The following is a 14,519-nucleotide window of genomic DNA, read 5'->3' as shown; positions in this document are numbered from 1 at the left end:
AAGGGTGGTATGTGAATGCCCAACAAATGGCCTGAGACAAGTAAAGGCCCCTTCCCTCCAGGCCTCCACAATGCCTTCCTCATGGAAGAAGGGGAAGAAAGTCCCCTCAGAGCCTCTGCCCCCTCTAATCAAGCTCCAAACAGGTTGATACTTCTCTGTGCTGGCCACATGGCTGTAGTCAAAGATCCTTTGGAAGGAGTCAGGAGAAGCTGCCCCAACTCTTGAAGCCCCCAAGCCAAGCATCTCTGAGAACAGCTTCACCCTAGAGCCCTAGGGCTGCACCCGGGCCTGTCACCACTTTCCTGGAGGAGCCCTGGAGCCCCTCTCACAGCTGGAGGAGAGCAACTTCCCAACTGTTCTTTCTGCCTTTGCAGACCCCTCCCTCCAACCTCTGGTTATTGAAAAAGTCCTGAATTAATGTCTCCCCTTCTGGAACCATCTAGGTTTTGGAAGCATGTGGGCAAGTCCTTGTGTGGATGCCTTAACTTACCCAGAGGCCCAGGTGCAGGGAAGCTGCTCCTGCCCTGTGGGAGGGGAAGGTGGACCAGGGTGCCCCGCATATTGCCCCGCGGCAGTTATTTGAGACCGCAGGGCAGCCAGGCCAAGGATAAGCCTGGCTCCTGTTGCATCAGATGGTTCTCCGGGGACCTGAGCTGGGAGCCTCTGCCAGGGCTTTAAACAGCTGCCCCATCGATCTGGCCTGCAAGGCGCACAGGCGGCACCGGGCCAGCCTCTGCGTGGCGCTCGGGTTTCCCTCCTGGGGGCTGGGGTCAAGCGCCAGGTAATCGCCCGATTCCCTCCTAGACCTGGGGGTGGGAAAGGAGGAGGCTTAGTCCCCTCCCTCCATCAGATGCCGGCTAGAGCCCCCACTGCTTATCAATGAGGAGGAGTGACCATAGTTGGGGGTGCCTGGGTGGCTCAGCCGTTGAACGTCTGCCTTTGGCTCAGGTCCTGGGATCGAGTCCCGCATCGGGCTACCCACAGAGAGCCTGCTTCTCCCTCTGCCTATGTCTCTGCCTCTCTGTCTCTCATGAATAAATAAAATCTTAAAAAAAAAAAAAAGACTAGTTGACTTTCAGCAAATGGGATGGTGACAGTATTCCTACGGGATTGTTATGAAGATTAAGCGTATGTAAAGTGCTGAACAAGCGACTTAGACCTGATAGGTGGTTGTCTTTTCTTGCAGTTCCTTCCTGCCGCCGCCGCTGCTGCTAATAGGCTTGTGTGTATATATATCCTTTGTGCTTTTATCTATTTTCCTGCTTATGTACATTTCCCTCCTCCTATCCCCCCCACCCTGGCCTTCTGACAAAGCCACCACCATTTTGTAAGGGACTGTAGTTTCTCTCCAAACCGATGGGAAAGTGAGTTTTTGGATTGCCATCACACAACCAACATTTGTCACCTTAGTTCAGGTGGGGAGGTGAAGTCAGGTGAGGGGGAGAGCCTAGGAACGGCCGTAGGCTCCTCCCATCTTATGCATCCCAACCGCTAAAGGAGGTCACTTTCGCTTTAAATGCAAATTGCCTCCTGCCAGCTCCACTTCCACGGCTCCCTTCCCTAAGAGGGGAGCAGCAAGGGCGGAGGGACCCGCTCGGAAGCCTCCGTGCAGACCCCACACCTCCAGGTCAGTTGCCCCCGTCCAGGGTGTGGGAGGGTGCAGGACGTCGCAGGTCTGATGCTCCGTTTTGGATCCTGGCTCCCCCGCTGAGCGATCCATTTGGCGGCACACGGCTTTGAAGACTGAGCGTGGGAAATAGATCCCAGGTAGCCCCAGCCTTCCTGGGGAGCAGGGGTTCCTGCTCCAATTCGTCTACCGAGTCCGTAATAGGGCCAAGCTGCTGCAACGCGAGACGCAGGACGTGCTCCTGTCTCCCCTCCACCACACCCCTCGGGGCCAGCCAGCCGGGGGCCAATTCCGATGCTTATGCCCCCGGTGGCGCCACCATCCCAGAGTGCGGCCCAGGGCGAGCCGCTTGGGAGAGGCCGGGCTCCCCCGGGAGGACCTCAGCGGCCTGAGGCGCAGGGTGGAGCTGGGCTGGGGGCTGAGCAGTGCCGGCCGCGGCGGCCCTTGTCGGAGGCCGAGTGCGCCCGCCGCCCGCCGCCCGCCGCCCGCCCGCCCCGGCTGCCGCGGAAGCGGAGCCGCCCTCCGGCTGCGGAGAGGGAAGCGGCGGCGCGCCGGCCCGGACGACTGGGAGCCGCCGGAGCCTTGCGGCCGGGCGCGGGCGGCAGGGGCCGGATGCCAGCGGCCAAGTCGGGGAGCCCCGTCCCCGTCTTCTGGTGGCTACTGCCCGACACCCAGGTCTCCCCAGGTGCCCCCCCGGACTTGGCCACCCCCCTTACTGACGGGGCCGAGGGGCTTGTCGGCGTCTGCCCGGACCGCTGGCCGAATAGAGGCGGGCCCAGTGAAGGCGCTGCTAGTCCGCCGCCCCGCCGCCCCGCCGCCCCCTCCCTTCCCGTGCCAGCTCCGCCCCTCCGCTACTGGGGCAGGAAATCCCAGCAGCAGCAGCGGGAGGATGGTGGCCGCTCCACCCCTCCTAGGCGCGGGCCAGGTTTTCAGGCTGGGGCTGGAGGGCAGGCGGGGGGCCTAAGCTGGGTCCTGGCAGGCCCTTCAATACACATCCAAGACCCCAGCAGGAAGGCACTGGCCTCTGGCCCTGCCCATACTGGACAGAGGAGGGGACAGTCAGAAGGTCCAGGGCCCCTGCTTTGCGGCTCTCAGGGCTTGCGGGATGAAGTGATGACTTTGCCTCTCACTGTCTCAGTGGGACCTGAGGCCTAACTGGCATCCAATGGAGGACAAGAAGAAGAAAAGGAGTCCCAAGCCCTGCCTGACCCAGCCAGCCCAGGCCCCGGGCACACTACGAAGGGTCCCTGTGCCCACCAGCCACAGCGGCTCCTTGGCCCTGGGACTCCCTCATCTGCCATCCCCCAAACAGCGGGCCAAGTTCAAGAGGTGGGTACAGAAGGAAAGCAAGGCAAGGAGGGAGGGACCCCAACTCTGGGCTGAGCCCTGTGGGAAGGAAGGTAAAGACAGCCTTAGCCTAGTTACTAAGCAACAGTTGATGCCTTCCCTGGGGCTGCCCTACTGGCCCCTGAGAACTCAGAGATGCCTCTGCCCCAATCTCTGCCCTCAGGCCTAGGGTAAAGCTAAATGGGTGACTGTGCACCTTAGAGAAGGGAGTGAGGCGATGCTGCCAGAAACTGAGAGGCTATAGGGCACACGGGAGAGAGACAATGTCAAAGCCAAAGGACCTGCCTGACATGGAAGAAAAATATTGCCCAGAAGGTTCCCAGAACCACAGGTGGTTTGTGGCCCCAGAGAATCATGGAGCAGGAGATGGTAACAGGATACTCAGGTGTACGTACGATTTGAATTTTCTGCTAAATTTTTCTTAATGATTAGGAATTTGCATCCTACCCTTCAACCTGTCCATGTGTGTTTCCCACTAAACACGAGGTGTTCTTTCTCCCATTATCATGCCTCCCTCTGGCTTTGCACACTACTAGCCTGAGACAGATGTCTGGGGATGGTGACAGTGGGGTGTGACAGAAGCTCAGAGCTGGAACAAAGACTGTAGGGAATGCAACAGGAGAGAAGGGCGGGCAGGCTGAGAAGGGTCATTCAGTGTTATCCTGGGGTGATGGAAAATTCAAAACAGTTTTGAAGTAGAAGAGGAGCAGAAAGACATTTTGGGGAGAGATAAGATGGCTGTCATGGCAATAAGGAGTAAATGTCCCCAAGTGAGGGCAAGTGATACTCGGGGTCAGGTGAAGAATGAAGGCAGGGCTCAGATAGGAATCCAAAAGCCCCCTTCCAGGCCTGGTTCTGGCCATGAGGGTCATCTGAAAACAGAAACTTCTTTTGACCTCTTCTCCCTTCTCCTCACCCGCTCCCTTCCCATCCCAATCTGGTGCTCAGGGCAGGGCCACAAGAACAAACATCCCTTTCTGTTCTGGAGTAGAGAGGAAGATGAATTAGTACATAAAGGGCATAAAAAAACCCTTTGGGTACCTGGCCACTCCTACCCTGTGACCATGGTCATACCCACCCCAACCAGGGTAGGCAAGGAGAAATGCCGCCCAGTGCTGGCTGGAAGTGGGGGCGGCTCTGCAGGCACCCCCCTGCAGCACTCCTTTCTGACCGAGGTGACCGACGTCTATGAGATGGAGGGGGGACTGTTGAACTTGCTCAATGACTTTCACTCAGGCCGGCTGCAGGCCTTTGGTGAGTTCCAGGGGCTGGGCCAAGAGGGTATGTGGCGGTGGGGGTGGAGGGCCTGGTCTCTGGGAGGTGGCTGGGGACCGGGTCCCAAGCTGCTCCCAGAGCTCAGACAGGTGCTGTCCAGGGAAGGAATGCTCCTTTGAGCAGCTGGAGCACGTGCGGGAGATGCAGGAGAAGCTGGCCCGGTTGCACTTCAGCCTGGACGTGTGTGGGGAGGAGGAGGAGGAGGAAGAGGAAGAGGACGGGGTCACTGAGGGGCTGCCTGAGGAACAGAAGAAGACGATGGCTGACCGCAACCTGGACCAGCTGCTTAGCAATGTGGGTCAGGGCTGGGTGCTGCTCTTCCCCGCGACACTGGGGGTGGGGGAGGTAAACCTAAGGCTAGTCCTGGCCCCTGGGTGAAAAGCTGGGGGTGCATGGAGCCTCAACCCCCACAAGATGGCTCCCAGAGCATCCGAGGTTTGGCCTGGTGCCTCTCCTGACAGAAACCTCCTTTTCTCTCTGTTGACAGCTGGAAGATCTTAGTAATTCTATGTATCCTTTCTGGGCAATCCTTCTGTGTGTATGTGTGTCTACACCTCCCACAGCTGAGATGAGTTCCCTTCTTCCCACCACCCTCTAGGAGTATTTACAATATAACCAACCTCTCTCCCCTTTCTGTGGAACTGAAGAATTAGCCACAAACTGCCCCACACAGAGATTTCACCCAAATAGCAGGAGGAAGGTAGTTGCAGGGAATGTGATTTATGTACTTACGAAGATCTTTGCAAGTGAGGCTTTTGGCTGGCTCGGTTGATGGAGCACAGGATTCCCAGTCTCTGGGGTTGTGAATTCGAGCCCCATGTTGGATGTAGGGATTACTCAAAAATAAAACTTCTAGTTACACTAGTGAAAAAGATAATTTTTTTTTTCTTTTAAGAGAGGGAGATGGGGTGAGCCGAGGGAGAGGGAGAGAATCTTACACAGGCTCCATGCCCAGGCAAGAGCCCCCTGCAGGGCTCCATCTCACAACCCTGAGATCATGACCTGAGCCAAAAACCAAGAGTGTGACCCTTAACTGACAGAGCCACCCAGGCGCCCCCAAAATAAAATCTTTAAAAGAAAGAAAATCTTTGCAAGTAGTTTAGCTGACACCAATCCATGGCAAAGCTTGTCGGATGTCTTCCTACTCTTTCAACATTGGACAATTATTTTCACTGATTTCGGTGGGAGATCCCCATCTAGTCTTAAGCCAGAAATAGTGCAGGTGCACGTACCTGCAAGATCTAGACCAAGAGAGAAGGGATAAGCCACCTAGCAAGGGGGGCAGGTGTGGACTGCAACCTGGACCACGGATCACCCGAGCCCCCGCCCCCGCCCTAGTGCAGTTGGGGAGGGGCGGACGGGGCGGGACAGACTGAGGTCCAGAGCGTCACAATCCTTGACCGGCACAGCCAGAAGCTGCACCTGGCGGAGAACGCCGAGCCTGAGGAGCAGTCCGCCGCGTAGCGTCGGCCCCAAGTCGGACCTCTCACTCCGTTTAAACTGTGACTTTTTACTGATTCGATCGGGTGTTTCGCGGCCCCCCAGGTGCTATGGGGGAGGGGGGCACTGGATGGAATTAAACCAGACAGACAGACAGACAGACACCGGCTCCGTGTGCTTCCTGCCTTCCCTGCGCCGTCACCCGGGGAAGCCCCCGGCCCCGACCCCGCGGAGGCACCGGGCGCCACACACGGTGGCACCGACGCGCCAGCTCGGGGGCTGCAATTCCCAGCGCGGGGTCTGCGAGCGCGAGGGGTGAGCCGGCGGCCCGACGCCGCGCATCACTGCGGGAGGAACAAGGTTGCCATGGAGACGGGGGCGGAGCCTGCGCGCGGCGCGGACTCGTGACGCATCTCGTAGGCGCCCGGCGAGCGGCGGGTCCGTGGGCGCCGGGATGGAGCGGGAGCGGTTGGTGTGGAGCGTCTCGGCGCTGCAGGTGCGGAGCGGGCCGGGGGCGCACGGTTCCCACCGCGGGATCTCGGACTGGGCGGCTCGGACGAGATGCGGCTGCCACGCTCAGTCGCCCTCCCTCGTGCCCCCCTCTAGAATCACCGGCCCACCCCCACCTGAAGAATGCTGGGACCCACGGACCCCCCCGCCCCGCCACTCCCCCGTACGCTCCTGCGGGATCCAGGAAGTGGGGGGAAGGGCCTCAAATTCAAAAGGGGGATCCAGTCGGGCATCCTCCCTTGAACGCTCGGAGACTGTCCTGACGCACGGAACCGCCTACCCTTTCCCCGTGGCCAGATCCCCTCTTACAGTCCCTGGGATGACCTCTCCAGGAGAATCCCCCACAAGTTCCCGCTTCTGCAGTGATAAGCATTTTCTTTCCCCTTATTCTCCACGCCAGGCCTGCGTCCGGGGCTTCTTGGTCCGACGCCACTTCCAGAGCCTTCGAGCTGAGTATGAGGCTATTGTACGAGAAATCGAGGGTGATCTGGGCACGCTTCAGTGGACAGAGGGCTGGATTCCCAGGCCCCAGTTTCTCCCAGAGGTACTAAACACCCCAGTGGAAGAAGGGCGGGGAGGAGGGACCTGGGCAGGGAATGCAGAGAAATGGTAGCATCCACCCCTTCCTGTTGACAAGCTTTTCTCTGGGGAAGCGACTCCACTCTTCACATTACAGTCCTTAATCCTTACCACTTTGCATGCTAAATCTGGGCACCCAGATGTTTTTGGATGGTTTAGCTGTGAGGTTCTCATACTTCTAATTTCTTAGAAGGCAAAATACCATCGGACCCGGAAACCCCAAAGGAGGGCACCAGATCCACAGCAGGAACTTTGGAGCCGCTTCTCAAGTAAAGAACCTGAGAGAGATGTTGTCTTGGGGGAGGTGATGCTGAAGAGGTCAGGAAAGAGCTCGGCAGACTCAGGAAGTCGTCTTTGCAGAAGTGACAGCCTCTGGTTTCAGGATGAGCACAGCAGGAAAGCCAGGAATGTCAGCCAAGAGGAGATCAGAGATACGCCAAGTATGGAGAACCCAGGTACCTCTCTGCCTGGACTCAGGGCAAGCCCCTGACCTGCTCTCGGCCTCAGCTTCCCCATCTGACTTTTATTTTATTTTATTTTATTTTATTTTATTTATTATTTTATTTTATTTTTATTTTTATTTTTATTTATTTATGATAGTCACAGAGAGAGAGAGAGAGGCAGAGACATAGGCAGAGGGAGAAGCAGGCTCCATGCACCGGGAGCCCGATGTGGGATTCAATCCCGGGTCTCCAGGATCGCGCCCTGGGCCAAAGGCAGGCGCCATACCGCTGCGCCACCCAGGGACCCCTCCCCATCTGAAAAGTGAAAGTCTTGTGCTCAATAAGGTGCATCCCTCTCCTCTTTCCCCATGCCTAGTTAATGGCACTCATGGGTAGGGAGGGGGAGAGTAGCCAGTACCCAGTTTGTACCCCTAAAAGCCTTCTCCCTCTTTTCTTCCCTCCTTCACAGAAGCTGCAGGTCCAGGACTGCCCTACAGCCCCACAGAGCTCCGGGAGCTCCAGTACCACCACAACCACTTGGCCATGGAACTGCTGTGGCTGCAACAGGCTATCAGTAGCCGTAAGGAGGTAGGCACTACCTTGGAGCCCTTCCTGCATGTTTAGGGCCAGGGGTGGGGCTTAGAGAAAAGCCTCCTGCTCTATGCTTAAGCAGTCCTGCCTGGTACAGTGTCTGTACTCTTCCCCAACAGTACCTGATTCTTAAACAAACACTGACATCTGGCCCAGAGGTGAGCCGGCCCAGAGACAAGCCCAACTTGTGCCCAGATGGCAGGACACAGACCTGTGAGAGGGCTGGGTCACAAACAAGCCCACCACCAAAAAACCAGTCCTACAGAGACAGGACCACTAGAGAGCCAGACTATGTGGATGACTGTTGGAGGCTCAAAGCACAACGCCACAAGTCCCTGGAAAGACTGGCCACTACAGACAAAACTACTGCTGGGATCAAGTACAGGGACCCATGCTACAGAAGAGCTGGGCCACAGCTGCCCACACTATCAGATAACCAGGCCTTAGAGAACAGGTTCACCAAAGAGCCAGACTGTGGGGAACAGACCTTTGGACGGACCTGCCCGCAGCGGATGACTGCCCTGGATGACCACACCCCCAAAGACCTCAAACCCAGGGGCTCCTATTCCGAAAAGGCCAGGACCTGGGTGCCCACACTCTGTGAAGACCCAGATATTGAGGACAAGTCTCCCACAGGGCCGGAACACAGAGAGGCCAATCGCCAAAGAGCTAGGCCACGGAAGTCGGACCTCTCAGAGGACTTTGGCATATGGGATGAGACCTTGGCAGAGTATGGTGGCCAGGATCTCTGGAAGACTAAACCACCTAAGGGCCAGTTCCCTAGGGACAAAAGCTCCAGAGACAGAACCTCCAATGAACCTAGCCATGAGGAAGGGAAAAACCAGAGGATTGTACCATGGCAATCAAGGCCGCCTGAGAAACTGTCTTCAACAGGGACACTCCACATGGGAGAGGAAGGCCCTCCTTGGGGAGCCAGGGGGAAGACCCGCTTCCAAAGGGGGGTGCTATGAGAGGGTGATGAGGGAGGCAGGGCTTCATCCTTGCTCCCTGCTACCAGCTCTACCTTCTGCCCTTGGCCATTGGTGGCTAATGGGGCCAAGAGAAGCTGGAGCAAGGAGCTGGCACCAGCATAGGGAGAGGATAGGAAGAGACTCTCTTCCATCCTCTGTCTGTAGCTTAATCCAAATTTTGGGACAGGGAGTTATCCGGGGTAAGTAAAGTGGGGAGCCTGATAGAGAATAAAGGTTTTTCATGGATTCTACACCTGGTTGCATTCATCATCTGTCTCTGTTCAGGATCGACATTGGGCCTTCCTGTTCCCTACCTGCTGGCATGCGGCATCTTCCCAGGGCTGGCTGGGAGCCACAGTCCAGGGGCTGACTGGCCATCCTTGGGAACAGCCCCCAAAGCTGATCTTCCTTTGAGCTCAGCCCTTGGCCTTCGGAGTGGCAGGGTGCCTCAGAATTCTTCCCTCTATCCAGTATTGGAACATCTGTGTTTCAGTGTTATCTCCAGCACTGCCTCTCACTAAGCCCCAGAGTCTTCCTTCCAATATAGTCATCAGACCCACCCAACTCTCGAGAGGCCCCACCAAGGGCTGACTGGCTGAGACCCAGAATGGAGACACATGCTCCTGCAGTCTCTCCCTGCCTTCTTTGGTTAGGGGGCAGGACTCTACTTCTGATTGGCACTACTCCCGGCCTGCCTGGTTGCCTGGCAACAGATCTGCGTCTATGGCAGAGGACACACTATGGCTGGTGGTGGCAATCCAGCAGCCAAGAGGGTGGTGATATACCGGAACGGGGACCCCTACTTTCCAGGCCACCAGCTGGTGGTGAGTCAACGCCGCTTTCCCACCCTGGAGACCTTCCTCCAGGAGGTGACATCGATTGTGCAGGCCCCAGTGGCAGTGCGGGCCCTCTATACGCCTTGTCACGGCCACCGTGTCACTGACCTGGCCGACCTGCAGAATGGAGGGCAGTATGTGGCTGCTGGCTTCGAAAGATTCTGCAAGCTGCAGTGAGTGGGCTGGGGCTGGTTAGAGCCTTGGGAGGGAGGGAACTGCAAGAGCAGTAGTATTTGTATTTAGTACTTGTATGTGCAGGCACCTCATATGTTCTCTTCTGGAATACAGCAGCCCTATGCAGGGGGTGGTCTTATCCCTATTCTGTAGCAGGGAAAATCAAGACAGGCTAAATATCCTGCCTAAGAGCCTACAAATTACAAACAGCGGAGCCACAGCTCTAGGGAATGTCTGACCCTGGTATTTATGCCCATCACAGTCAGGACTGGGCTGCTAGGAGAACATTCTCTGCAAGGTGAGCCCCTTTTTCCAAAGGCTCTTCTTGATTGGATCCTCTACCACCACCGTTGCCCACCGCTAAATCCATCCATCACTTCCTCCCTGCTGTGATAAGGCAACCTGTGCTCTCCGCTGGCTGGGGTCATCCCCTCTCAAGGTGGGGCCATGCCTTCCAAGATGGGAGAAGAATTTTGAGTACCTGAGCTTCCAACTCCTATCTGGTTTCCAGGTGCTCCTCAGCAGTCACCTGAGGTTGCTTAGGGTGGCATAAGGAGCAAGGGGTGGGAAGCCAGGCTGACCTAGAATCTGGGCTCTGGCACTTACTTCCGTGTACTTTAGGTGAGTCACTTAACTTTCTCTGTCTCACGGAAAATGAGATACAGTTGTGAGTGAGAATATTTCTGAGATACAGTATGATGCTTAAGGAACTAGTTTCTCTTGACCTTTAATCTTAATGGTTGGTGTCTGAGACCCCAGTCTGGATGTTCAGCCTGACACAGGGCCCTAAGGCAGGTTCAAGGGCCACATCTGTTTCTGGAAAGATGTTTTGAGACTATCCCAGTGGGAATGGATACCTGGTAAGCTGAGCCCCCAGGCTCCCCAAGATGACCTGTGACCCATCTGTCCTTTCAGCTATTTACCCCCCGGAAAGAAGGATTCAGGTGGAAAGGGCAGCAGATTACCAGTGAGTACTGGGAGTCGTCCTCTAACCCTTCGTGGGGTTGCCCCCAATTCTGTCTTGGAAGTCAGGGGCCCTGGAAATAACAGGACCTGCCAGTTCCACAGGGGGCACTCTGCACACCCACTCTGGAGTCAGTTGCTGCCCTTCCTGGGGTGCAGGATTTCAAAACTTTCCCTTGATCCTTTCCCAGCCTTTTATTTTATCTCCAGATTGTGGTCCGCAAAGCAAAGAGGAAGCTGTAAAACACATGGGGGCAAGGGGATGGTTGGAATGTGACTCCAGGGAGATGGAAGGGCCCTTTGGCGAAAGATGTAATCTATCCCATCCCTCCTTGCCCCCCTTGGACTGACCCCTCCAACCAAAGGCTTCAATTCTGTCCTGATTTGAGGGCGTGACTTGGGTTTCAGGGTCCTCCTGTGACTCACTACCCACGTGACAGGACCCTTGGATCGCAACCACCTGCAGGCTCCCCCTGCTATATCCAGTGAGTACCAGCATCAGAGAGCAGGAACAGAGATTCTGTTTCAGTAAAGACCAAGAAAACGGCAGTGGATTTGTTCCAGGAGGCCCCAGGTCACCAGCAGGGATATAAAAATTCCCAGTGTGAGACACCTGGGTGGCTCAGCGTTGAGCATCTGCCTTTGGCTCAGGGTGTGATCCTGGGGTCCGGGATCGAGTCCCGCATTGGGCTCCCTGAAGGAAGCCTACTTCTCCCTCTCTCTGTCTCTCATGAATAAATAAAATCTTTACAAAATAAAATAAAAAGTCCCAACGTGCCTGATGGGTGAAAATGGACCCATGCACTGGCTCTTAGATCATCTTCTGGCCCCGTGCTACCCTTCTTCCTCTCACACAGGGGGTTCTAGGGACTCTTCTTACCAGACTGCTTTGTCCCAGTGTGTTCAGGAATGGGGACCTGTTAAGTCCCCCATTTAGCCTGAAACTGTCCCAGGCTGCCAGCGAGGACTGGGAAACCGTGTTGAAGCTCCTGACTGAGAAGGCCAAACTGCAGGCCGGGGCTGTGTGCAAGTGAGTGCGGAGTGCGGGTCTGGGGAGGTCCACAAGTCCCTAGAGGGAGCCTCCCTACTGACTCCGGCTGCCCATGAGGGCGACAAGGCAAAAGGAAAGCACATTTCCCCAAATGGGATTCCTTCTATGCCACAGGGAGAGGCCCCTCCAGCTGAGCAGGGCAGAGCCTGGGTGACTGGGCCAGGTGCCCAGAGGGCCAGCAGCCAAAAGATACCTTGGAATAGCCAAACCCATGCCATCATAGTCTGCCAAATATGAAGAGGCGTCTTGTTCACGGGCCTTTACTCACTTACCTCTCCCAGACTCTGCACCCTGGAGGGGCTCCCACTGTCAGCAAGAGAGGCTCTAGTGAATGGCCATTATTATGTGGCTGTCGGAGAGGAGGAGTTCAAGGCCCTCCCCTATCTGGAGCTGCTGGTGCCTAACCCCTCACTGCCGAGGGGCTGCTGGTACGTATGTGTGAGGTGATGGGGCAGCAGAGTAGGGCAGAGGAAGCCACCCTGATCCCATGTCCTGCTCTGCTTACTATAAACCTTTTTTTTGTTGCAGGCACCCCCCAGACCCAAAGTCTAGGCTCCTCAAGCAGCAGGTAGGTGACAGGGGAGGCCATGGGAGGCAGGAAAGGAAAGAAAGGGGGTGACTGGCTAACCTCTCCTCCAGCTCAGGCTCTTATCGCATCTTCTTGTGGAACAGAGGTTACCATTCCCATTTTCCAGAGGAAACACTCAAGTCACAGGAGTGAAGTCAGTTGTTCAGGGTGACATGATTACTGAATGGTGAGGGCCAGACCAGAAGCTGGGGTAAAAGACTATAGCTAGGCTCTAACGAGGACCTTAGACTCTGAGTTGCTGGACCTAATGCCTTCCTGCCAGGCTGGATGCTGGGAGAGAGAACTGGCATATCTGGCATAGTAGGGTCCAGAGGAGCTTATCAGCTCCCCAGCTGATCCCAGACCTGAGCCCTCTCAAGAGATGAGCCACTGAGCACTTTGTGGTAGGGGTTTGAGGGACATGGCCTGGCTTCACTAGGCCTCTTCACTGGCTTCACTGGGCCTTCACGGGGCCTGAGTGCCAGGCCCTAGCTGCTGTCCCTGGATAAGGCAGCTTGATGGGAAGAGGGAGACAGGAGGGGATGCAGGCTATGAAGATGGATGGCATCTCTCCCAACTTCCCACAGGCACCAGCAGCATTCAAGCTTGGCCTGCCAGGAGTGAAGGCAAGAAGAGCCAGTACCCAGAGTCCAAGCCCCATATCGCCTCTACAGGCCCATGGCCACAGGGCACAGGTACCACAGCCCTCTTCAAAGGAGCCAAGCCAAATCGGGCCTTTTTATGCCAAACCCCAGCAGGCCATTCAGCCAAGAAGCAGGCTCCCCATACCCTCATTTTCATTTCCATCAGGTGAGGGGACCCTGGGCCCTTCTCAGCCACCCTCTACCAGTGACAGAGAATGTTCCCCACTGTTGTGGGAGGGGTCCATGAAGGCACGGATGCCCGGGTATAGAGCTGGCCTGGACCTCCGCACACATCCTTCCTGCTGCCCCATGTGCATACGTGGCCCCTGGCATCTCCACAGGGACCTGGCAGTAGGAAAAGAAGCACAGGGAAACTCAAAGCACTGAAACTTCAGGGGTGGGATTTGGAAGGAATGGGGGCCAAAACCCTGCATCAGAGCTACCCTGCCAGCCTCCCAGATAGTGGGGAACATGGAGCAAGGCTCAGGGGAGGGGAAGGGGCTGGGACAGAAGGGCAAGGGAAGAGCTGATGGCTCCTTGGCCTACCTAGGCATCAGCCAACACTGCCTCTTTCATCAGGAGTAAAGGGAGTGTATGAGGCTCCCCACCCAAGGAAGGAGACAGCAGGGGCCCAGGAAGTGGCAGATGACCAAGACACCTGCACAGAGGACCCCTTGGATCAGGTAAGCAGGAGCTGGAAGCAATATGTTGGTTCAGGAGTTCTGAGCTGGAATGGCAGCCCTGGGTCTCTGGAGAGTTCCCCATTAGGACTGTGAGCAGATCTAACTCTCCAAGCCTGACCTTCTACCTTGTTAAATGAGAGGGCAGATCCAAATGTATAAATTCTCTTCCTTTCCTGGGGTCAGAAACTTCAGCTGAGGGCAGGAGGCGACAAAGGATGCTAATGTTCCTTCCGTATGGCCTTCCGCCTCCTCCAGAGGGCAGCGCAGATGGTGGATGAGGCCCTGTGCCCAGAAAAGCAGCCTGGGGCTGAGGCAGCAATCTCAGCCTGTCTTGGGATTCAGCAGCGCCAGTGAGGAACTGGAGTGGCCACTCAGCAGCCACCTTTCATCCTCCTCTCCAGCAGCCTGTTTCAGAGGACCCACAGCCTCCTCTGGGCTCACAGGATACTCTGTAGCCCCCTCAGCCCTGCCCCACTCTTCTGCTCCTAAACCTACAGCCCAGTCTTCTTTTCCTTCTGAGTAGAACAGCCCTACCCTTGGAAGCCATGTTCCTATGGGGTTTTCTGGCCAGAGACAGGAGGAACCAACCAAGCTTGGGGGAGAAGCTATAAACTTGGGAGCAGCGGGATCCCTGGGTGGCGCAGCGGTTTGGCGCCTGCCTTTGGCCCAGGGCGCGATCCTGGAGACTCGGGATCGAATCCCACGTCGGGCTCCCGGTGCATGGAGCCTGCTTCTCCCTCTGCCTGTGTCTCTGCCTCTCTCTCTCTCTCTCTCTCTGTGTGACTATCATAAATAAATAAAAATTAAAAAAAAAAAA

At 56.4% G+C, this 14,519-nt stretch overlaps 3 protein-coding genes across 10 annotated transcripts; all 3 read left to right on the top strand.

Annotated features, from left to right (window-relative positions):
* The first annotated feature begins 1,468 nt into the window (after window positions 1-1,468).
* Window positions 1,469-5,851, top strand: CCDC28B (coiled-coil domain containing 28B). Of its 5 annotated transcripts, none has more exons than XM_038531249.1 (5): window positions 1,469-1,627; window positions 2,766-2,956; window positions 4,062-4,228; window positions 4,350-4,543; window positions 4,737-5,121. In XM_038531249.1, the coding sequence occupies exons 2-5, from the start codon at window positions 2,793-2,795 to the stop codon at window positions 4,845-4,847; spliced, it is 636 nt and encodes a 211-aa protein (XP_038387177.1). In that variant the 5' UTR covers window positions 1,469-1,627; window positions 2,766-2,792; the 3' UTR covers window positions 4,848-5,121. The 5 variants fall into 5 exon arrangements, with proteins under 5 accessions (XP_038387177.1, XP_038387178.1, XP_038387179.1 ...); XM_038531250.1 differs by lacking the exon at window positions 1,469-1,627 and adding an exon at window positions 1,637-1,767; XM_038531251.1 differs by lacking the exon at window positions 1,469-1,627 and adding an exon at window positions 2,290-2,312.
* Window positions 5,852-6,034: 183 nt separating this feature from the next.
* Window positions 6,035-9,034, top strand: IQCC (IQ motif containing C). Of its 2 annotated transcripts, XM_038531239.1 has the most exons (5): window positions 6,035-6,185; window positions 6,600-6,743; window positions 6,969-7,233; window positions 7,691-7,809; window positions 7,932-9,034. In XM_038531239.1, the coding sequence occupies exons 1-5, from the start codon at window positions 6,144-6,146 to the stop codon at window positions 8,781-8,783; spliced, it is 1,422 nt and encodes a 473-aa protein (XP_038387167.1). In that variant the 5' UTR covers window positions 6,035-6,143; the 3' UTR covers window positions 8,784-9,034. The 2 variants fall into 2 exon arrangements, with proteins under 2 accessions (XP_038387167.1, XP_038387166.1); XM_038531238.1 differs by lacking the exon at window positions 6,035-6,185 and having other exon boundaries at window positions 6,423-6,743.
* A 133-nt stretch (window positions 9,035-9,167) lies between these two features.
* On the top strand, window positions 9,168-14,447 carry DCDC2B (doublecortin domain containing 2B). 3 transcript variants are annotated; one of them, XM_038531241.1, is made up of 9 exons: window positions 9,168-9,792; window positions 10,709-10,760; window positions 11,165-11,241; window positions 11,655-11,786; window positions 12,089-12,235; window positions 12,336-12,375; window positions 12,963-13,185; window positions 13,599-13,702; window positions 13,958-14,447. In XM_038531241.1, exons 1-9 carry the CDS (start codon window positions 9,524-9,526, stop codon window positions 14,054-14,056), a joined length of 1,143 nt encoding a protein of 380 aa, XP_038387169.1. In that variant the 5' UTR covers window positions 9,168-9,523; the 3' UTR covers window positions 14,057-14,447. The 3 variants fall into 3 exon arrangements, with proteins under 3 accessions (XP_038387169.1, XP_038387170.1, XP_038387168.1); XM_038531242.1 differs by having other exon boundaries at window positions 13,886-14,447; XM_038531240.1 differs by lacking the exons at window positions 13,599-13,702; window positions 13,958-14,447 and having other exon boundaries at window positions 12,963-13,572.
* The last annotated feature ends 72 nt before the right edge of the window (window positions 14,448-14,519 follow it).

The sequence above is a fragment of the Canis lupus genome, chromosome 2 (genome assembly GCF_011100685.1).
Source record: "Canis lupus familiaris isolate Mischka breed German Shepherd chromosome 2, alternate assembly UU_Cfam_GSD_1.0, whole genome shotgun sequence".
NCBI classification, from domain to species: Eukaryota; Metazoa; Chordata; class Mammalia; order Carnivora; family Canidae; genus Canis; species Canis lupus.
Note: the sequence above shows the minus strand (reverse complement) of the source record. Positions and strands in the feature narration are given on the sequence as shown.